The sequence below is a fragment of the Panthera uncia genome, chromosome D1 (genome assembly GCF_023721935.1).
Source record: "Panthera uncia isolate 11264 chromosome D1, Puncia_PCG_1.0, whole genome shotgun sequence".
Taxonomy (NCBI): Eukaryota; Metazoa; Chordata; class Mammalia; order Carnivora; family Felidae; genus Panthera; species Panthera uncia.
The window spans coordinates 32,119,745-32,144,388 of record NC_064808.1 but is presented as its reverse complement, the minus strand read 5'-3'; the positions used below and the strand labels follow the sequence as shown (position 1 = coordinate 32,144,388).

General features: G+C 37.2%; 1 protein-coding gene across 1 annotated transcript in view; it reads right to left on the bottom strand.

Annotated features, from left to right (window-relative positions):
- Nucleotides 1-5,895: 5,895 nt before the first annotated feature.
- The window catches only part of SLC5A12 (solute carrier family 5 member 12), a 47,354-nt gene continuing 28,605 nt past the window's right edge, over nt 5,896-24,644 (bottom strand). Inside the window, exons 10-15 of the mRNA XM_049649080.1 lie at nt 20,588-20,655; nt 15,006-15,092; nt 12,143-12,309; nt 10,430-10,533; nt 7,968-8,095; nt 5,896-6,061 (exon numbers count right to left, since the gene is read on the bottom strand). Coding sequence (XP_049505037.1) covers nt 5,909-6,061; nt 7,968-8,095; nt 10,430-10,533; nt 12,143-12,309; nt 15,006-15,092; nt 20,588-20,655 — 707 coding nt within the window. The 3' untranslated portion in view covers nt 5,896-5,908. The remainder of the gene's footprint in view (nt 6,062-7,967; nt 8,096-10,429; nt 10,534-12,142; nt 12,310-15,005; nt 15,093-20,587; nt 20,656-24,644) is intronic.

Below are 24,644 nucleotides of genomic sequence, written 5' to 3'. Positions count from 1 at the left end.
GAAATAGATTGACTCCATTTTTCAGGTTACCATTCTTGAAAGGTACATAAACCTTTATTATGTAGATTCCAAATCAGTCAATGACATTGGCTCTACAAATTCTGCTGTCTTACGCTGTTACAAATAAGCAATTTGTGAATTGCTCATTTATTTTCTTACATGGCAGTTACATTAGGGCATTGAATCAATATACTACATGAAATTATTTTTTAGCTTTTAAATATGTCAAAGCAGATTCTGTAATGAGGAACTGGATGTTCAGAACATCTGTATATACACAATTGCTTTAACATTTTTTAAAAACAGATGAATGGTTGTTTCTGGGAATTCCTAAGGACAAAAAAGCCAAAGTCTATAAAAGACATCACCATTATATATTGGTTTTCTTAATTTATAGTAACCTATTATATTAAGTCATAAAATCCTTCTCATGGTTACTTCTGAGACAGTGTGTGTGTTTGTGTGTGTGTGTGTGTGTGTGTGTCCCCAAGCCTTTGGGCAGCCCAAATATTATAGATATTATCCAAAATATGTAAAAGAAGTCATGTTAATATAGTATGTCAAATCTTGTTTTGATGTATGATTACTTGGTGACTTGGTAGACCTGCCTTAATCTATTAGGTTTATATAAAAGATTTTCGAGTGGATAACTATTTGCATCCCACTCCTAACCCTGTAGAAAATATTCACATTGATCATTTAAATACACTTCAATCTGAACTTACTTTTAAAAACAAATAATTAAAATAGTTATGTATCTTATATATCTATACTCATTCTAAAGACATTTTACTTAAAATTGAGTAGTTGTATAAATACAGCACTAAATTTAGAAGTATTTCATAGCTGTATGAAAAAAGACACACAAAATTTGAAAATAGAAAAAAAATAATTTTAAATTTCCCACTAATATACAGAAATATTAACAACTAACATTTCCATGATAGAGTAGGATTATTTTTCTAATTTGTCATGAAAGTATAATGAGAGAGGCACCAATATCTTCTCACACCCCAAGTAAGGGCCATGTTCTGATTAAACAGCCAAATATTTGTATATTTAACTCTGTCTTCTGAATATAGCCGATATTTCAAACACCAGGAGTGCAATAATAGACAAGGGGGCTTATGAGTGCTTGTTACTCACATAGGCATTTGCAAATCTAGATTGGTATGGTCAGGAGATTGGAATGGAAATAACAGCATTAACTCTTTCCAAGAATTACAAATTAAAATAACCCATTAGATGATTATCAATTATGAATTACACTTGATTAAAATTTTGTTTCCTTTTAATATCATTGGTAATATCAGTTAAATTTTAGTTGTTTGGAAATAGATTATACTTCAAGGTTATTAATGTTAGATAAAAGAGGTAACTTTACAGTATACCCAGCTACCTTACAATACTGAGATTGAGCACATGAAATTTCTGAATATACAAATGTATACATAGAGAGCTAAAATGTCTGTAGCATTTTAAAACAACTTATTTCTAAGAACAATTTAAAAGGAGATTGCTCTACTTTTTTTTTCTATTTACTGATCTGATCTTTGTAATAATGTTTAAGTAAGATTGTAATACCATAAAGATTTGAAATATTGTTTGCAAGTCCCCTGGTGTGTGGCTTATTTCTTTTTCTCTTTAGAATGAAATGCTAGAACCCTATAAAATCACAAAGGAATGAAATTTATGTTCATGGAATATTATTTGAATTAAACAACGGAAAAGCCCTCGCCCCTTCTGCCGTTGTTGGAAGAATCACAGTTATAAACTGTGCACTGAGTCATACACGTGGCTTGAGATGCCGTTTACGTATAAGTGTTACATTGGTAATACTTAACAAATCATATATATGAATATTGCGTTTTCAGTAATAAACTTATCTATCTTTATAACAGTGGGGTTTTTTTTCTTTTTTTCAAGAATTTAGGACCCTTAGAAATCATACTTTATTTAAAATTGCCATTCAAAGGCTACTGTTTGGAAATTAATGGCATGACTTTTAGTTTATAGTTTATGGTTACCTTGTTCTTTCTAATTCTTAAACCACTTCAGTAATTCACATACTAAGCCAGTATCTTGAAAATTCTAAAGAGAAACAGTGAACCAATTTAACTTAAAATGAATACTGTAATATCACTTTCTTTATATACTGCAGACTAACAAGTATTGAATGTTTTGTGGGGGCCAGTCACCATGCTAGTTCATATGACTTACCTCTATAAATCTTCACAACAACCCTATTACGTAGGGACAATTTTTGCTCCTTTTAATTTGTAAGAAACTAAACTCTAAAAAGTCTTGGCCAAGACTGCTGAGACAATTTATGTCAAAACTTACATCTAAACCTAAGCTAAGTCCAATCTGTCACCTTCATCAATAAGCTGTACTTCTTAGGGCACCTGCTTGGCTGAGACGGTTAAGCATCCACTTCTTGATTTCAGCTCAGGTCATGATCTCAGGGTTTATTTGTAGGATGGAGCCATGCATCGGGCTCTGTGCTGATAGTGCAGATCCTGCTTGGAATTCTCGGTCTCCCTCTCTCTCTCTCTGCCCCTCCCCTGCTCACTCTCTATCTCTCTCTCTCTCTCCCACACAAAATAAATAAAGATTAAAAAAAAAAATAAGCTGTACTTCTTGCTCCAAATGGTACCAAAGAGAATATCAGTGACCAAAATGAATTCATCAGCATGAATGGAAGAGAACACTGAAGTCATTCCATTTCATTTTTACTAATATTTGTGATTGAGTTTAAAAGAAAGAGACCAGCATTAAGTTTGGCACATTTTAGTCCATCCTAGAACTCATCATTCATAGCTCCATTTACTGAGAATATCCCTGGTCATTCTGTGGCAAAAATGGCCACAAGTTCAGCGCATTTCCATGGCCCGGATTTAACTTGGCACTGAACAGACCTTATACCACACCAGCAACCTTGACACAAGTCTGAGCTGATATTCCTAGGGAGGAGTAAGAGTAGGAGAGGTGCAAGAAAGTAGTCAAGTCTATTGGCTGCACTTACTTCACAGTTTCTGTTTAGCCACACAACAAATGTGGTTCCTGGACACTGTGGAAGATGGTTTTTCTCTTGAACTCCCATCTGGTCTCTACCTGAAGCCTTAGATTTTTCCATATTTGTTCAAATAGGAAGAATTAGGAGGGATCCTTATATTGACCTCTCCAAGCTCTCAGAATGTTGTCATAATGAAAGATGACAGAGCCATTTTTTTAATAATGATGATGATGATGATGATGATATCTTCCATTTGTAAGTCATTTTATGCCTTGATAACACTCCAGGTAAGAGAATCAGTGACTAAGAAAAGAAAAAGTGTCCCAAAAAACCTTCTGGGAAAAATGCTGACCTAGTGATATCTGTGGAATAATTTCTGAGTAAAATTTGTGAGTAAAATAAAGAACTATTTAGTACAGTTTGTTTTTGTACAGTTTCAAGTGAAAGTCCAAAATCTTGAAATGTATTATTTGATATATATCTATATAATACACACACACACACACACACACACACACACATGCCCCAGCAACCTCTCACCCAGTGCCTTGAGTGTCTGGTGTGTCTGGAGAAGCAGCTCCATGCCTTACTGGTTCTCAGCAGAGACCACACCTGCGTGCAGGCACCTATGCACTTCCTGGGGAGGGGGGCATCTGTCAGCTCAAAATGTCTGCTTTGGCAGACTTCTATGTGCTCTCTGATGCCTGTCTGCTGATCAGTTCAGACACGCCTCGGGGACTATGGTTCATGCTCTTGCCTGGAAAGAACACCACTCTGTGTTCTTTCTCCAGCGTTAGAATTTCTGACGGGGATGTGGTGAGAAGGCAGGATGCAGGGATAGTAACGGATTTATCTTTTCCTTAAAGTAAATAAGGGGTAATTTATCAGTAAAGCATTCCTCTGGGGGGAGAAAAAGCCACATATCCAATGGCTGCTGTTTATGAAATTCTCATCCTCAGAGTGGTTGTTTCCATTCCCAATCATAAGATATTTACTAAACCAATGAGGTTTGGCCAAATTTTCAACGTTCACCCAATATATTTTTGAGGCTCTAATTCATAGGAATGTCCTAACTACTGAATTGTTTAGAAAACAATTGCGCCTTTCAATCTACAAATGCTTAGATCAATACCTTCATTACCTTGCTGGACTAGAAAAAGTGTTTCTAGAAATTCTGCTCCTTCTCATTTTCAGATATTTTTCCAAATGTATTTTTTTACTTATTACTTCTTTCCTTCCTTTTCCAAATGTATTTTTTCTCATATCGCTTGTAAACCACAGCCCAATTCTCTCGTTTTCTCCCTGTATTCTCCTCTTCTATTGAGTGGAGGGAGAGAAGAAAAGCATTGGGATGTGGCTTATAAATTCCAATTGTTCTTTAGTTCCTTTGCATATTTTTTACCACTGATTTTTTTCTATATTCTCTCCCTAATAACAAATACTGGTTACATAATTTTTCCCCCTATCTTATGCTTCTTTTAAGGTTTTCTCCTCCTGGGTTACTTTTAAACAACATAGCCTTTGGGACTTCTTATCCTTGCCCATTTGGACCATTTCTTTTTATTTTGCTGATATATTATTTCTAGACCTTTTGATCTCACCTGGCCACCAAACTAAATATCTGACACCTGCCCTAATGGACCTGACGCTGAGATGTTGGCTCGTTTCCTACTATCTTTCCTCTGGTCTAGCCCCTGGGGCACTGGTTCTTTTTTACTTTTTAAGGATTTCATTTTTTCACTTCATCCAAAAAGCTTGCACTGCCTTTCCATTTGTTAACTATTGTTCAATTGTTTCCTGTTACTCTAGAACTTAAAAAATAATTTTTGTGAATTCAACTGTATAGATCTTTATTTCTCTCACCTTAGCCTGGTGGAACATGTTGAGCTGGTGTAGAAGAGCTGACTAAGTAGAATATAATACCTGTGGATGAGGTATTTTGCTCCAAAGAAGACCCCATGACTAGTGAAATCTGTGGGCTGCTAAGCTACTTGCAAGATTCTCTGCCAGATGCCATCCTAACAGCCTCCTACATAGGACATGCCTTTTTCCTCTTTACCCAGCCCTGGGAAAGACTCCAGACTTTTGTTGAGCACAATCATTTTTCCCTTGTAAGGTGATGGAAAGAAAGAAATACTACATCAAGAGCCCAAAGGGAGCAGTGTGTTTAGTTATGATTGTGGCACTCACTAGATATACCAGTCCCTCTCCTGTACTGAGCAAAATTATTTATAAGGCTTGGTCAGGACAGCTGTAGTAGCAGGGATGACTGGAAGAAGACTTAAAGGTATGGGGGTGTGGGTTGAGGGGGTTGATGGCATTTAAGTGTTCCAACTGTAACTGCAGTGTGGGGTGATGTGAAATGTGCCTACATATATGTGAGATATGGGGGCTGGGGTAGATGGCATTCTTCCCTTTTATCAGCAGTGATGGAGAAGCATTTAATATGCATACCCCCTTCCACATTCTGCCTGTAAACTCCAAGATACTTGATTCTTAGAGAACCATCAAAAACCAAACCAAACAAACAAAAACCCTGAAGTTTAATATGACATAAAGCAAAGGGACTGATTCTTTTCACTGTGGTAAAATCCAGTCCTAATTCAACCCAGAAGGAAGTTTGCCAGTACACTTAAGGTTTGGCTGTTTCTTCTCATGTGAACGTTGGGGTCTTCCAAAGAATATCCTGGGAATATGCTGGAAACAGTCATTTTATTTGTAGTTATAAATAAGTATAAATAGATATGAGACATCCCTGTCTTCTAGCAGTGGCAACTACACAAATCTGCTAACCAATAGGCACATAGTACACGGTCTGTGTGTATCTGTGTGTGTGTGTGTGTGTGTGTGTGTGTTGTGTGTGTGTGTGTGTGTGTGCTACACTCACATGCGTTAGAAATGAGTAATCTTCTCTAGTGCCATATTGTTGTAGCTTTTGTCCTTGGGATCATGGCCTGGAATATTGACCAGGTCTTCTTTCCTGAGTCCATTCTGTAAGACAGATTCAGCCCCTTGTTTCCAGGAACTGCCATTCTCAAGGTTTTCCTGAAGAAAATGGAAAAAAAAAAAACCACAACACATATTAAAGAGTTAGTCTTAATGTATTCCAAATCACTCTCAGTGAATCTTGCTCAGCACCACCCCCAAATGATATAATATGATCAAATGATATGATATCAAGTCAAATGTTATATAAATAGGAAAGCAATACATTTCTTAATTCATAACTATGATGATGATTCAATTCATATAGGTACTATCTCTAATGATAATGAAAACAGAAAGAACAATTTAGTGAACGTTCGCAATATATCTTGTGTTGCGTGATGAAATGTATATTGTATATCTCTGTTAGTATAGTAGCCCTGTAAGGTAGTAGCGTTATCTCCTTAGGAGAAGCAAACCTATGTCTCAGACAGTGGTGCTGCCCTTCCTTCATGAACAGCAAGGCCTCTTGATCACAGCAGTGGGACCTACATGCAGACTCCCCCAGAGGTTGCCTAATGTCATCCTTCAGGAAAGGAACCCAATAATGACATACTAAGTATTCTCTCCCACTCTCAGCTCAGCCTTGAGAACAGAAGCTGCCTGTATCAACAGGATTTATCATTCATTCCAGAAAATTCTTGCCCGGGAATATAAGTCGCAAATCAGTAAATAGCTTGATTATTTCCTTCTAGAACTTCCTCCAAACCCATTTACCAAACAATGAACTGCTTGATCAGCTGCTTTCTCAGCAAAATAGAGTGCCTTCGCATTCTGAATTCCTCTCAAGACGGTGCTCTCCTTTCTTCAGTAATTATTAAACTCAGTTTTACTTCACATCCATATTAATATGGTGTTTTGGGGAAGGAGAACAACTGACCACTTTGGTGATGTGATATAGGTAAAGAGTCTGTCTTCTAGAGTACTGAAAGTATGAAATGTGTGGGACTGAAAGAAAGTCAATAACCCATAACTAAGAAAAAAAATATACACTCTTACACTTAATGAGGCAGAGACGATTTACATAGATAAGACCATTTGCAAACTTAACAGGAAACGTTACATCTCCCAAGGTCCAGCTGTTGTCAAATGCTGTAATAACTCTGAGGGATTATTACTCTCTTACCAAATGGACACTAGACAGCTTTGTTTTCATTCCAACTTAGACTCCTACAGAATCCTACAGTGGGAACCCAAACCTTACAAAAAACGAGCCCAGCATCCCTCTTGTTAAGGGTGGCATTGCCTGCTTTCCCTGGAGTGACCCCCCACCCACCCCCTGGGCTGCATCAAGTCAATAAGTTAGATTTGGTCTGACCACAGGCTGTTGCTGGTGGCCTTTGGCTGATAGGAGCTTAATGACACTTGGATGGTGTCTCTAGTCTAAACAATTCTCAGTGGGATAAGGGGAGTTGGGCATCCTGCTGCTTCTCTAAGAAGTTCTTCCAGTCAATCTGACTCTGTATTTACACTTCATGGAGCTAGAGATGTTTGTGTCCAGATGGCACTGTATGCTCTCCTCCCAGTTTTCAGATATAAACTGAGGTTGAAAGAGGTTAAACAATTTACCCAAGGCAAGTAAGACATGGAACCAGGATTACATCCAGGGCTGACTCTAAAGTCTATGCTTTTCACCATGATACTAGATTGTGCCCCCTGTTTTATTCCTTTTCTTCTGTTCATTTTTATATTTTTCCTAGAATTCACCCTCAGAATGGGTAAAAGGACTTTTGGAAACTAACTACTTGCAATGCCAACAATTCACCCCAAAGGTACATTTACCTGTCAACATATTTATATGCTCAAAAGCTAATCAGCTGAGGTTAACTGAAGCTGAAACTAGATTCAGATTGTAATATTCATTGCCTTCCTTTCTCACACCCACTTTTGTAGATGGTTTAATTGGGCAACAAGGGAATCCTTGTGAGCTCATGTGTGTTTTTCAGAAGCTCAAACATCAGCTTACCTGCTCAGTCCCACTGTCATGCTGAACACCACACCAGCACAGTCTTTTGTATTTCTTAGACCAAAAGCAAAATAAATTGCAAACCGGTCTAATTAGCAGTGGTTGAATATCCTTGCCACTTTGATAACCTATTAATGAAAGGACAGATGGATTAGGTGATTGCACATTTCTAGGTCTTCTATAAAGATTTAAGTATTGTATACTTACTAAGTAGGTCACTTAGTATAAGAGTGAAAATAGGCCTGACTGGTTAATAGACAGAGATTGGTAACTGCTCAAAGTGAGTAGGAGGATAGATTTTTAAATATCCAAAAACTGTCAGGTCAGGCAAATTCACAGCTATAGGGTTAAACAGAGACACCATACTTATTTTAAAGATGGATTATGGAAAACTCTATTCTTACCCTTTGTAGGTCAACAGAGGGGATAGCAGGAATCATAATTTCTTCCTTTAGGAAAACTCTTGGTTTTTCACTCAAATCAGATATATTAGAAGCCATCAGAGTCAATATTTGTAAAATTAAAAAGATTATGTTTACCGTTTCTTCTGCCTTCCACCCCAGTATCCTGAATAAGCAATACTCTGACATTCCCTTCAGCAAGTCTAGACTCTCCTGACACCTTCTTTGCAATCTTTAAAACACACCTGTCCAACGTCCCATTCCTTCAAATCCTGCTGTGGAATAAGTCAAATTGATATTTGAACCAAGCTTTAAAGGATGACAATATTTCCTGCCTAGAACTTTTGCAAATTTTGGTATCATGATAATTATTCACAAATACCCAATCTCATTCAATGGTAGTCATTAATTCAGCAGCCAATTTAGGCTAAATGTCCCTAAATGGGGTAGCAGAGTGATGGTTACAACCTTGATCCCATTCCTCCTCTGTTCCAGACACTGTGCCAGTCTATAAGCTTTTTTTCGCAAATTTATTTCTAGAGATAAAAAAATGTAGATTCCTAAAGCTTCAAATTGAAGTTTAAGTGATATATTCCCCGGCATTATGTCACTCTGTCAGAAGACATTCAAACAAATAAATTGTACTCCTCTTAATAATAGTATTTGCTTATTAGTGAATGCCTTCTATGTACTAGGCATATTTTATGTAGACTATAAAATATATCTAATCTTTATAAAATAGATATTGTGATTCTCCTTTCATAAGTAAGGAAATAATAAATTTTTCTATGGTTTAGTAAATGACAAAACAAGAAATTAAACATATGTGATCTTAAAGCCTGAAACACTCCATTTTCCTTAGTGTATGTGTATGAGTGGGCAGTGAAAAAGAGAATCATATAACTTCAAACTTCTAGCCAAGGGCAGCCTGAATAAGAAATATTTAATCCTGAACCCAACTATCCCCAGGGTTTCAAGCAGAGAAAACTTTTCTCTCTTAATGTACCACAAAAGTATCGAAGAGTTCTCAAATAAGATAGATACTTTATGTCTAAGGGAAGAAGCTGAGCCTTCCTAAGAAAAAAAGAGTTCTATACTTCACATGGATTTTTTGTTTGTTTCAAGTTTTTGTTTAAATTCTAGTTAGTTAATATATAGTGTAACATTGGTTTTACTTCATATGGATTTAGATTTAGTTTTATTCTTGGTTGGGGGAAGTCTTTGGGAGATAGTAAACAAAAAGCCAAAATTTAGGGCTGCAGTTCTCATGGATAAGAAGGTTACAAATGAAAATAGAACTCAAGTGTGAGGCTCTATATTTGCCCTCAATCAAGAGCATGTATAATCCATTAAATGAGCAAGACCTTAGGAAACAGGCACTGAAAAACATCGTCCCCTTCTGGTGGAAACCACTTTTGTCAACAGAAACTACAAGGCTATAACAGCATAATTAATGAGAAAGGAGAAGCTCAAAAGGGATGAGACCATTTCCTGTGGATGAAGAGTTCTCCCCCCAGGAAAAAAAAGAGTTTGCGCTTGAAATGTCACCAGTCGTAAAGCAACTTTGAGTGAATTTGAGAAAGACCTCCATCTAGTATGTTAGTTAAGGCTCACGCGTGAGATAGGAGGTGGTTATGAGAGAAACTCCAGTCTCTTACTGAGATGAAGGAGGAAAGAACTCTTAATATTTAACCTTTCCTACTGATTGTTACATTACAAAGGATTTTCCTACTGCTTTACTACTGATTGTTATATTACAAAGGATTTTCTTACTGCTTCTGGGGGCCATGTGTTGAAGCACCATTTCTTTTTCCTGTAATGTATGGGGAACGTTTTAAAATAGATGTTATATATATATATATATATTAATAATCATATATATATGATAATCAGGAGAATGCTTTTGCATATGAGCTTCAAGAGAGTAAGCATGTCTTTGGGAAGAAGGGTTTCTTGCAGTGGATCCAAAATCACACCAGTAAGACATCCATCTAGCCCACCAATGCATGAGGCTAGCCCATGTCTTCCTTGGCCCCAAAGAGAAGAATCCATGTAACCAACCTGTTATGAAGCTGATGATTATCCCAGCAGCAATGCATCCTAAGCAGCCCACTGCACTGTAGTAAAGGTAGGAGAGCGAATACCAGGTGTCAGCGATTGCAGGTCTGTGGATGACAACAGCACGTGTCAACAGTTCCATGAGTTCTGAGGTTATGATCCACAATGACTTAGAGGACTACTGAAGGTTCATTGTAGGGCCTGGCATTTCTCAAAATTCCAACACTTTAATTTTTTGCCATTTGGTTATTTTTTTAAAGAATCAATTGTAGACTAACTGGGCTCTATATTGCACTCAATCCAACTCATCCTTGCATTATAAGTATAGTAATGTATGCACTAAATTATAAGAAGTACAATGAGGACTGTGCTTTCCATTTCTTTTGTATTATTCACTCTTTAGACATTTATTAAGCCAAGATTTAGTGCCAAGAATTGTGGCAGATATTGGAGATAAGAAGATGAGTGAGCTGCAAAGTCTACATATAGGAGCTAACGGACAATAATAAAGTGGAAGGGTAGCACCTCGAATTAGGAAAAAAGAATCCTGTGAGCATTTGAAAAGAGTATCAAACCCAGGCTTGTGTGTGAGACAATACCTGAACTTGTTTTTAAAAACTAGTTAGTAGCTATTCAAGGAAGGAAGGTAGCTAAGGCCAGGGTCTAGCACTCCAAAAAAAGAGGACAGAAGAAGCACAGGCAGGAGGGAGGGAATATGGTGGACCTGGGAACTATAATAGGTTATTATGTGTTTGTAAGATTTATGGAAAGGAATGCTTCTAAACTAAATGAAATTCAGAAGCAAATGGAAGCAAGATAATGGAGTGCTCATAGACTGTGTAGGCAGGACCACATACTCAGGAGCACAGTCCTAGGATGTGGCTCTACCTACTTCATCCCAGTGCAGCCCATAATAGTTTTTCCACCTGATACATAGAGTTAAGGAGCTATCCAAAATTCTTAGATTTGTTTCTATAAACAATGAGAGTGTGAGAAAGTGCATTTATTAAAGTCAGGTACAGTGCTACAGGCTGTATTTATCCTTTCTCACTTAATCCTCTCAAAGCACAAGCAAAGTAAATATTATTTCCCTCATTTTTCTTTCAGAGTCTCTTGAGAATTCACGAAGTAACAAGTTATTAACTTATGCAGAGACAGAGTGGATAAATGATAAAACCCACATCCAAACCTAGGCATTTCTGATTTCAAAGGCCATGATGTTCTCCCTATACCATGTTATCTCCTGCGTTTTGGTGTCTTAAATTACCTATTCCAGCCAGAAATAGAAGATAAATCCTTTGTTAGGCCCCATTTAGTTTGATCTAGAAGCTGCAAGTTCACAGCAGTGCTCCCAACCCTGTGTCCACAACCATTCTACTCAGGTCTTTTACTCTTTCAAGGGCATGAACCTTGATCTTCATACCCACCCATCTATCCCCCCCCCCACACACACACACACTACTTTTCTTATTTTGAACTCATAATTCCAATTAATTCTTTTGCTGAGTTCACTCTTGTGAACCTGGGATGCAGAGGAATGGATATTCAGAATATTCAACACCCCTTCATGGCACTCATCAGTGCTGGGCACTGCCCAGAAGGACTCTCACAGGAAAGCAAGACCAGGCTCATCAGACTTATCCCTGGAGAATGCCTTTTCCTCAAACCTGGTTACCCACTGCCTGGGATTGAACATCATCTTTAAGTTCCACATACCGGCTGGATAGCTCTGTAGGTGGTGATAGTGTCACATTTGATGGGACACACTGGTCTGTTGATAAAGGCAAGGGCCATGTCTTGGAGTCTGGTGCAGGGTAGATAAAGGCCCCAATGGCCACCCAAAATGACAAGGTGATTCCAGTCAGAAGGCCACCCAGTGCACCCTTGATGAAGGGAAAGAAAATGTTAGTGAGAGATTTGACAAAGCTGTTGAAAGAAAAAAGAGATGAGGAGTCCATGCCTCAGAGATTCTTACTGACCACCCTAAGTCTTGGCCACATGTGCTGGAAACAGCACATCCAAACTGCTTTTCTTCCAACTCCCACAATGCAGTCTTATTTAGGAGTAACTTGTTCCTTAAATGAAAACACAGGGGAATGCTTTAATGGTTACGATTTTTAGATTTCTAGCAGGAACATTTTTTTCCCTCCGTTTAGCTTCTTCTTACCATTTAATCCGTCAAAAGACATACAACATGATGACTATAGTTAACATCCCTGTCTGGTATATATAGAAATTGTTAAGAGAGTACATCCTAAGAATTCTCATCACAAGGAAAAAAATATTTTTTTTGTCCACATGAGATGATGCTAAACTCAATGTAATTATTTCACAAATATGTAAGTCAATTCACTATTCTGTACTTCTTATATTTATACAGTGCCATATATCAATTATATTTCAAAACTTGTGGAAAAGCCTATTAAGACCTCAGTTCCTGGTAGAAGAATTTCAGAAGCTTGGGAAAACCTCAGAAAATGGAGACAATGTCATTTTTCATTGACAGCCACTATAAGCTATTATATAGAAATTCTTTCTCCCATATCTCTTTCCAAGTGATTCTAGCAGAGTCCCTGACTCACAAGCTTGGAGCTTTTTGTTTGGGTCTAAATATTAGCAAGCATATTTACTAGCCTTGTCATTTAAGGGTTATGCTTCTTGATAGATAAACAGTGAAAATCAATGAGTGATAGAGTCATTTCTCCTATAAAGGAGAAAGAGCAGTCTAGCAGTGATCAGGGCCACTGGAAAATAAAATCTGAATCCTCCCAGCCTCCATTAGATAGTTGAGCCTTCTATGTGAGAGAGAATAAGTTGGTAGTTTCTCTGTTTATTCAGGGAAAGACTTTTTGATAACAGGACCAGAATGTTTTCTTCATTATTGTTTAGGGAAACTAAAGCAATGTGTGTAACTTGAATACTTATGCCTTGGTCTAGACCAGAAGTCTACAAAGTTCTATTACAAATAGCCAGTTAGTAAATATTTTAGACTTTGTGGGCCATCCAATGTCTGTCCAACTACTCAGTTTCTGCCCGATAGTACAAAAACGGACATACACATTATGTAAACAAAAGGGAGTGGTTATAACCGATAAAATTATTTTTGGGCACTGAAATGTGATTTTCATATATTTATGGGTCATGAAATTTTTTTCTTCTTTTAATTTTTTTCCAATAATTTAAAAATGTGAAAACCATTTTAAGCTTGCAGGCCATACCAAAATCTGGACGCTGGTTAGATTTGGCTTGAGGGATGTAGTTTGCTGACCCCTGGCCTAACAGTGAAGAGTGAATGGATTTCAACAAGAAGTTCAACCCTCAGAGATTTGTGGTAGCTGTCTAGAAAGCCATGGTTAAAGGGTTCTGGGGCTTCATCCCTATTTTGTGGAGAGAGCCATGATTGATTAGTAGGATCAGCCATGGCCATTGATGGGGGGAAGTGACCCAAATTTGTAATGTTTACCTCCCTCTACCTAGAGCAAGGTGGTTTTCTGGGCTAAATGGAAGAACCACAGTTCACTAACATAGATAACAAGTTAATGTGTAGAATGACTAAGATATTCTGTAGCTCATTACTAGTTTTTTCATGGTCGTATTGCCTTCCCTCATACTATCTCTCCAAAACATACCTATCCTTGTCAACCTCAATATCAGAAAAGTAAATTAAAACAAATAAGACTGTAAGGGAAACACTACAAATTCCCAAATGCTCCCTGCCTATCCATGCTCTTTGCCTATGTCCATAAGATTTATCTAGAATAGAGGCCAAGAAGGGTCAGAGAGCTGCAGTCACCTAATTAGACATATCATGTGACTCAGACTTCATTCAGCACACTAAAGTATATTTAAAAATATGCAGAGTCAGGTTTTTTGTAGTCTAAGGACTCTAAAAAATATATGCATATAAGTGTATGAATGGCAATAAGTGAAAAGATAATTTTGCTACATTGAGAAAATTATGATTTTTAAACTGTTTTAAATAGTATTATATTATTTTTTCAAATAAATGTTCATTTTGATGTATATTTACTATAAAGTGATCCAACCAACATTTACTTAATATACAATTAGCTTGTAAACCAGCAAAACCAAGAACATCTAGCTATCAGATACACCAGGTTAGTTTACTCTCTTCTTAAATTTGTTAAGTTAGTTAAATTTGTTATAATTCTAAGTAAAATGGAGGAAAAAAAGAAATTTACAAAGCTTTTTTTTAGGTTTTCAAAGTTGTCTTTAACCTAAATTATTCCCAAATTCAATATACCTTTTAAATTTCATTATATGCACCCTGGATTTAGGGAGAACATTTCAAACCCTAGAGTCAACTTTGATGTCATGACATCCAGTACTTCATGTGCTCCTTTTACTTTCCTTGTTTTCAGCTTCTTAAAAGGCTTCACTGAAGTCAGAGAAAGGAGGGCTTGGTTTCTGTTTAGTTCCACCATGGAAAAAAAGCCACCATTTTTTTTCCCCAGCCCAGAGAGATGGCCTTTCCAAAGAGAAGTGAGAAAAGAGAGAAGTTGTCTGGGCTTCATGAAGTTTTAGCTGGGAATCATGGAGAGACATGCAGGAGCCTTACCTTCCAGTTCACAAAAGGGAACAGGATTCCCAGAGAGAACAGACCCAGCATTGGTCCCCCGCACATGCCATGGATGCTGAGGGCAGCCTGTGGAGCAAGACAGATCTCAAAAACTTGCCCACTCCCCTGAATCCACGGCCACCTGGGATCACTCTCTCTCTCAGACCCAGGATAAAATTTAACCCTAGTCCTGCTGGTACCACTCTTACTTGCATGCTTTCTGGAAGTCATTTCTCCCTTCTGGGCTCAATGATAAGCATTGTATAAAATAATAAAAATAATTTGTGTGTGTGTGTGTGTGTGTGTGTGTGTATACATACACACAGGTAATTTGGATTTGATAGAAGTAGTTTTCCCTTAAGGTGGTCTCACTGATTTGTATACATTTTCTATCTTGTCAAAAAAAAAACAATTTTCTTTTTATAATGTACCAAATAAATGTATCTATACCTTATGTTTCATGCCTTACACAACTGATCACCTATTCTAATCTTGTTTTAACAATTCTATCATTTTGATAATAATACATTACCCCACTCCCACCATCCCACCCAGATGTTGAACATTAAGTTGGGACATGGTGGGGAGGCCACTGGACATTCCATAGCTCCGTATCTCATATCCCATTTTTAAGGGCTCCATTTTCTTTGGAGATTGAGGGAGTTTGACAAATGCATTTCCATATGTCTTAGACTCTAAGTTATTGAGCCCACTGACTTGGCAAGGGGCTTTCATTAAACTAATCTGCTATTGGCCTGTAGCTTTGTGCCATGGTCTTCCAAGAGTCTTGGACATACACGCATTGATCTGCATGCAAGTGAACAAACATGGGAGAGTGCCAGCATGTGTGAACATGTGTACGTACATGCACACATACACACACACACACACACACACACACACACAGCTATCCTGCAGTGCAGCCTCTTTCTTTTTCTTTCTTTTTTTTTAATTAAAAATTTTTTTTAATGTTTATTTATTTTTGAGAGACAGAACACAAGCAGGAGAGGGGCAGAGAGAGAGGGAGACACAGAATCTGAAGCAGGCTCCAGGCTCTGAGCTGTCAGCACAGAGCCCAATACGGGACTCGAACTCACAAACCGTGAGATCATGACCTGAGTCGAAGTCGGACGCTTAACTGACTGAGCCACCCAGGCATTCCTTTTTCTTTTTCTTTCAATGCATCTGTAGGGCTCTTAGGTCAACAGCTGAGATTAAGATGCTCTATAAAGATACTATGTATATCTTAATGTTTGTCAGGCACCGCCTATGTATCAGGTAGTTAAGATGACACTCCAGAATAATGACTTCATTTCATCTTCACAATTACCCTGTTCAGTAGATATCACTAACTGAATTTTATAGATGAGAAAACTGCACTGACAGAAAACATATTAAAGATATAATCTCATTTAGCAAATGGGAGAGGTAAGATTTAAGAGATTTAAGCTAGCTTTTTTGGCCATAAAACCCACCTTTTCTCTCCTAAAGGCAGTCTACAGAAAAAAAAATGTCAAGAACACAGACTCTCATAATGGCTCATTTTGTTTAAGGGAAAAAATGTTCCTGAAAGATTCCATCACTAATAGTCAGAATATTTGGATTCTAACTTTGATCCTGCCTCTCATAACTCTAATTTGTGAACGTTCTGTTATTAATTCAGATGCATTCTATTTCGGAGTGTCTTTTTTGTGAAAGATAGATAGAACCAAGAGGCCATCAAATCCCCTCCAGCTGTAATGTGAATTCTTTTCTCTAGAAAGATGAGGTGCAATGCATTGTTATGTTTGTTTTTCCAGTTTAATTTTTTATGAAGTCAATGCCACAGATAGATCTTTGACAAGATAGAGGCAGAGAAGATTAAAGCCGATATTCTTCCCCAAAGTCAATACTTAATTTAATATTCTTGACATTTCCTTTGCTGATTGATAACATGAATTCATAATTGCCCTGGCTGGTGAATTTGGAAGATAATTTACTAGCTATTAAATAAGAGAATCAATAAGTTAGGAAAGGTGTTTATCCCTTCTAGTGGAGGAAAATACATTAACAATCTCATAAAGTCATCAGCCAATATGCTTCTGTATAAAAAGTTCGTCACATGATAAAAAGAAAAAAAAATCCAAGAGTTTCTGGCTTTTGAAGATATGCATTTCTATAACCTACAGTACTAAACTAATCTTAATTTTTATCTTTGTTTTTGTTGTTGTTCTTAAGCGGGTTCAATTGGGGGAAGACTTAAATCTCACCCAATAGCTTTCTCCTCAGTGGGCAAATCTCACATAAATTGCTCCTGCAAACTGGGGGTGATGAATAAAAGGATGTGCTTTGGGCTGGGGGTTGCCTTACTGTGCCTTAGCTTTCTCATTTCAAGTGGGAATCCATGCCTGCTTCCTGGGTTTTCCTGTGAGCATTCAACGTGTAATCTGAGAAAGGTCAGAATCATGACTAAGCACTCTACAGCACATAATGGGTACCCCCCAAATGCTATCTACTATTATTTTTTCCTTTCTCTTTTTCTTAAGTTTTAATTTTTAATTCCACTTAGTTAACATACAGTGTTATATTAGTTTCAAGTGGTATCCACTATTATTATTACCTCCTTTGTTGTTACCTACCCTGTTAGTGAGCTCTCTGGCTCCTGAGGCATGTCATTTGTTGGACTGTTTGGAGACCTACGAGGCACTTTCTTAAGTGGAGATAAGAACCTGCTTGGAACTCATTACAGCCCTTAGGAGAACTAGATGAGAGTCATTAAGATAGAAGCATAATGGATAGAACGGCCTTTCTGAAAGTGAGCTCTGCAAATCACTAGTTAACATGTGACCTTTGCTGCTTTTACCTGCCCCCTCCCCCTGTTTCTGCCACCACCACCACCCCCTGTACCCTCTGCCTCCCTATATATGGTCTATGGTCACATTTTAAAGAAAACCTGGGGGTACCTGGCTGGCTTGGAAGAATGTTCAACTCTTGAGCTCAAGGTCATGAGTCTGAGCCTCCTGTTGGGTGTAGAGATTATTTAAAAAAAACTTTAAAAAATAGGTTTCTTGGGGCGCCTGGGTGGCTCAGTCAGTTAAGTGTCCGACTTCAGCTCAGGTCACGATCTCGCGGTCCGTGGGTTCGAGCCCCGCGTCGGGCTCTGGGCTGATGGCTCAGAGCCTGGAGCCTGCTTCCAATTCTGTGTCTCCCCCTCTCTCTGACCCTCCCCCGTTCATGCTCTGTCTCTGTCTCAAAAGTAAACATTAAAAAAAAAATTTAAAAAAAATAGGTTTCTTTATTTTAGGACTTCCTGGGGTGTTCAATGTGCTAATGTGGCTGTGGATTTCTGAGAGGGGCACGGAGTGTGCAGCATTTCCCAAACGTCCTTGACATTGGAAATTTGCTTTCTTAGAGCATTTCACAGAATGAAGGTCTCCAGAACACACTTTATAACGTCCTAAGTAAAAAGGCCTTTGCTGAAGAAGATTCAGGCTGCCCACTCCTAGCACCATCCACAAACACACACCATGAGTATCGCATGGCTTTGTGAACACGAATTGAACCTGCCTTTATCCCTTATGTCTGTGAAACTTGGGCTTCAATCTTCCCATGTGTAAAACCTGAATAGGAATGTTGTCCCATTATGTTCAATCTGGAAAAGCTGTTTGGAAAATTAAATAGGGGAATTATAGTTGACTTTCTGCACCGTCAAATCAGACGTATTTAGAGAAATGAGAGGGACACCCTATGAACAATATCTCTCCTAGGAAACAAGAGATCAGAGTTTGCATTTCTTGCCAACCAGCCTCTCCTCAACTGTGTGAACTGTGGGGCATACATTTTAAACAATCAAGAAAGTGGGCCAAGCATATCCATCTAAATAACGACAAGCAGATGAGAGCATCATTTACAATCATCCCTGCTTTATCGTAAGCTCTGTTTTAGACCAGTCTTGTAGGTCTTTGTGTATTCTAGAGCCCTTCCTACCTCAATTGGAAATAAGATTAAAATACAAACGTTTCTGAAAAAGAACAATTTAGTGATTGAAATTCTTGCTAAATTCAACATGATGATACTTCCTTAATAGTAAATAATGTTTGGGTAAAAGGGAGAAAGCAGTGGGGCACAAGGCCTCAGAGCTGACTTCTACATGTGGTCCCTATGAATGCATGGAAGTAAACTGATAAGAGATGCTGCTGATGTCACTAAACCTACCAGTGCTGCTGTGTGAATGAGCAAATAACAAAGTGCTCCAAAAACTAGGAAGAGGTTATCAAGCATCTGTGATAAAACAGTAAGTACCTAGCTTACCAGAGGGGACACCGGGTTTCCAATCCTACAGCTTCTTATGTAGACAACTGAGCTATTGTATCCCTCAATCTCCCTGACTTACTCCCTGGAGCTCAAAATAGAAAGAAAGGATTCTTCATAAGTAGTCATTAGAAGGATCAAGTCAGATGCACAGCTCTGCAAACTAAGATGTGTTCTGTAAAAATCAGTGATTGCTATTCACGCACCCTTATTCATTTCTTTGCTGAAGCAACATTTATTGAAAAGCTATGCTGTTCCAAGATAGTACAAAGGATGTTGAAATTATGCAAAGATGGGGTCCCCAGGTGGCTTAGTCGGTTAAGTGCCCGACTCTTGACTTTAGCTCAGGTCATGAGCTCATGGTCATGGGATCGAGCCTTGAGTCAGGCTCCACACTAGGCATGGAGCCTGCCTAGGATTCTTTCTCTCCCTCTCTCTCTCTGCCCCACTCCTGCTCATGCTCTCTTTCTTTCAAAATAAATAAATAAACAGTAAAAAAAGAAATTACGCAAAAATACAAGGGGGATATAGAGGGCTGAAGTAGAATCCGAAGATGGGCTTTTCTACTGTTGCTTCCAAGGTGGCTGATTTGCAGAGGGAAGAGGGGTGGCTCAGGAGACTTGGACCATAAACCTCGCTCAGACACTGACTAGCTGTGAAAACCTGAGCAGGATATTTTCACTCTTTTCTGTAATTATCTACAAAATGAAGATGCTGAAACATATTGTCCTCGGGACTCCTTACCTTCTTTTTATGGAAAGGGGAATTGGATGTACAAGAGGCAGTTCACCCTAGATAATAGATAGAGGTGGGCTCATGGGCCAGCTCCCTACTCCTTACTTATGTGCCTCTGGGACAATCACTTCTTCTCTATTTCTTAGTTTCTTCATCTGTAAAGTTAGTATATTAATCATACCACCCTGAGGGAAGTGATAAAGGTTAAATGTGGTAAAACATTTGGGATTGTGTACCTAGAACATAGTAAGTGCTCCATTTATAGCAGTTATTATTATTATTGTGATGATAATTATCATTACTGCTTTTATTTCAGGATCATACATGCTCAGATCTGGATTTTAAAAGGGCAGTGTACCATAATTGACTTCCATTACTAGCTTTTAAAAGTTTCCCCTTCTGAAAGCAATTTTGGTTGAAATTTTACATGCATATTTCATTCGGAACTGGTATCAGAGTCTCAGCATATGGCACTTGGAGGAATAAGCAAAACCTTAGCACAGAAAGTGGGCAAAAGTTGCTAGGAAATCAAAGGTGTCTTTTCTTGTTTTCATTACCTGCACAACACCTCCCATGAGAGAGGCAGCCACGGCCATGGAGGTACACATCACACCAAACAAGAGACCTGAAAGAAAGAAAACCCGTGACCATCATCCAAAGTGGCTTTGAGGAATTTCTTGAGCTCCTGCCCAGGACTGTCTCTGAGGGAAGCCATTTTGGAAGGGAACTCGGTGAGAACTGTCCTTGCCACTCAGCCATCACAAGCCCCAAGAGGGTAAGGGGGGACACTTTGTTCCCAGTCAGGCAAAATGAGCTGGAATCTGGCCTCAAGGTGTTTTCTCTCCAGGATTCAGGAAGAAAGTTACCATGTGGATGCAACATGAAAATGCGGAAGAAATTCTGGTTTGACCACTCATCAAAAATCAGCTGAAGAAATCACTAACCTTTCTGGGATTCAGAGAGCTCTTCATTTTTAAGATGGCTAAAGTATCTATACATTTTACCTCACAGCGTTTGCAAATCTGGAATGTTTTTTCTAATGTTTTCCTTTAGTGCTTTATTCATGTCATCCTTATGGCCCTTTGTATATTGCATAATGATTATTTGTTTACATATCTACATGGGAGACCTACCAGGGCCATCAGAGTACCTCACCTTTGAAGCATCTCATGCAGGGCCTCAGTACCAGGGGAGCTTGAGGGGTGAAGCAGCATATGGGTCTTACTAATCTTTTTAAGATGATGAGTTCTTTTAACCACCTTTTAAAAAACAACTGTTTTTATGCATCTTTGTTTAAAGATCGTCTTAAAATTACATTCAATTCCCATTATAACCCTTAAACTAAATAAGGGAGGGATAAAGAGACAAAGAGTTGGAGATATAGGCCCAGACACAGTGACAGAAACGGACAGAAAATGATTTTGTTTATTCTGTTTGAAATGATCTCTCAGCTAAATATCTAGCTCAGTTCCCAACATGATTATTAATTCACTTTTATGGAGTACTGACCATATGTCAGGCACTTTACCAGTGCCAGTGCTATAAAGTCAGAATGTGATTCCTGCCCCAAAGATCTCACATTCTAGGAATGTGAGGAAGGGACTACACATAAATAATGCATCCAATAGTGTAGTGCCTGGTACATCGAAAGTACCATGAATTTATTATTATTATTATTATTGTTATTTTATTTCAGGTTTAGTACATGATATACATGATATTTAATATCAGGAACTCACTCTTAAAATGAAATCAGTCTAACAACTTTCAATGCAATCTTTTCCAACTTCTCAATAAGATAGAAAAATAAGGAAGCTCACAACTACACCAGAAACCAAGTTTGATCAATAAAAACATTTTGGAATTCTAAAATTATTCTCATTATCTTTAAAGGTGATAGACTGGACTGCAAAAAATTTAAGTTTTACTGTAAGATTGAATTTATATAATTACATAATAATTTTATAATAAAATATAAGGAGTGAAGCACAGTTACAGAATTAAAATCATTATTGTTAAGAAATTTGCTTTGTGGAGAGGAAAAGAACAAAATTACAAAAATACAAGAAAAAGTAAAGTATATGGAAAACAAAAAATCCAAATTAGAAGAACATTTAAGAATAAGTAGATAAAAACAATTGATACTTTCAGACACTTACTAGAAAACCCATTAGAATTTTAAGAACCAACAAGAGCTGGATAAATGACCAGATACAAAACAAAATAAATGAAAAGTTGAAGGTGTTCCACATTCATAATGAACAGTTTAGAAGATACTATGGAAAAAGCATCCCGTTCATAATATCAATGAAAGAAGAAAAGAAGAAAAAGGGAAATGAGAAGAAGTGAGAGGAAGAGAAAAGCTGAAGGAGGAAGACATAAGTGTAATTAACATACAGGGTAGAAAATATGATACCATTATAGAAAAATACTATTGTTAGGTAGAAAGCTTACAAAGATGTCAATTCTTCCCCCAAATATTTTCAGATGTAATGCAATCCCATTGGGATAGAGGTGCAGCTCCATGATGTGCAATAAAGTATTTTAAAGTTAATATGAAGAATATATAAACATGTATTACCTAAAGTTTGTTTTGGTAGAAAAAAAAAGGAAAGTTACAATTGAAAAATTTTTAAATTTTAAACTAAAAGAAAAGTGACAGGAGTTGCTCTAGCAGATATTTTAAGTAAAACACTATAAAGCTAGAGTATAAGACAAGATGGTATTGTCCTACAACTGGTAAATAACTTAATGAAAAGAAGTATATGATATTCTTAAACAAATCCTTATAGATGAAAGAGTCTTATATTGTATATTATCATCACTGAAATATTAACAACCAGTGAATAATACTAGATTAATGATGCTGAGAAAATTGGCTGTATAAGAAAAAAAATTTAGATCCTCATCATAAATCAAATAATTTGAATACATTTAATATGAAATACAAAATTATTGACAGTCTAGAGAAAAATAAGGAAATATTTAAGTATGTTTTTAATGGGAACAAATTTGTAAGCATAAAGAAATGGATAAAATAGTAAAAGAAATGTTACATATATTTTAAAAACTATGACGGGGCGCCTGGGTGGCGCAGTCGGTTAAGCGTCCGACTTCAGCCAGGTCACGATCTCGCGGTCCGTGAGTTCGAGCCCCGCGTCGGGCTCTGGGCTGATGGCTCGGAGCCTGGAGCCTGTTTCCGATTCTGTGTCTCCCTCTCTCTCTGCCCCTCCCCCGTTCATGCTCTGTCTCTCTCTGTCCCAAAAATAAATAAAAAACGTTGAAAAAAAAAAAAATTTAAAAACTATGTAATATAATTTCTGTACATCAAACATGTATTTAAAAAAATCTGAAGGACATGTTTCAATATACAAAGGTAACATTTCCTTTATACATGAAGAGATTTTACAGACAAAATTTCTAGTATCTCATCAACAAACAGAAAGCATAAATAATTTTTTCACAGAAATACAAATGGTTATTTATGATCTGACAAATGTTCAAATTCACTATAAATCAAAAAATATAAACTAAAGCAAAAATGTGATGTTATTTTGCCCATGAAGTTGGCCAATTTTTGAAAATACTGATATCAAGTGCATAGAAAAATCTGTCATTACTCACTGCTGCCACACAAATATTAATTGGACCATGCTGGAAACATTTTTCATAATATATATCAAGAACTTCAGTGAATTTGTATTATTTGATTTGGTAATTTTCTATTGTATGTCTTTATTAAGGAAAAAATTATGTATGCCATTATAGATTAATGTATATGGGTAACATCACAATGTTACCAAAAATGAAAAAAGATTTTAAAAGGTAACAACATAAAAATAAAAAAGTAAGCCATTTTGCAGACTATTAAGAAAACATTAAAAAACCATGTTTTCAAATAATGCATACATGACACAAGAAAATGCTCACTATAGTATCCTAGAAAAAACAACAAAGAGCAAAAGTAGCAATAATTTTATTCAAAAAGTGCATATATTTCTCCAATTACCTATATTTTCTATAATACTTGAATAATAATATAATTTGTTTATACCTAAGAAGAAATGTTTTGCAAAACTATAATTCAGTATGGTAAGTGCTACAGTGAGCGTAAACATAATATGCAATGTGTGATTAAGCAAAGAGCAACTATTCCTAGAAGTGAGCTTACCAGGAGTTTGGTAATAAAAAATTCTTTAGAAAAGAATTTGGCATAATGTATAAACTTGTCAAATCACCATGTGGTACACCTGAAACTAATGCAATATTGTGTGTCAACTATACTAAAAAAATTAAAATAAGTAAGTAAATGACAATTATAAATAATAAAAAAGAAAGAAAAGGAAAGAATTTGACTTTATTAGACCATGTGATTGGCTACAGTGAGCAGAATGTCTTCCCACGTAGAGGGACGGATATGATCAATACAAGGCATAATCGGGAGATGTTGAAGTGATAAATCTAGCGTGTAGGGGGAGTACAGAAGAGTGTCGAATATAAGGTTGGTGAAAGGTAAGCTAGCTGGTAATTCTCTCCCGTTACCCTCCTGGTATCTTTGGAAGTGTGAATTCATACGTGAAATTCCTCATACATCTCCGTGTGCCTTTGTGCCTG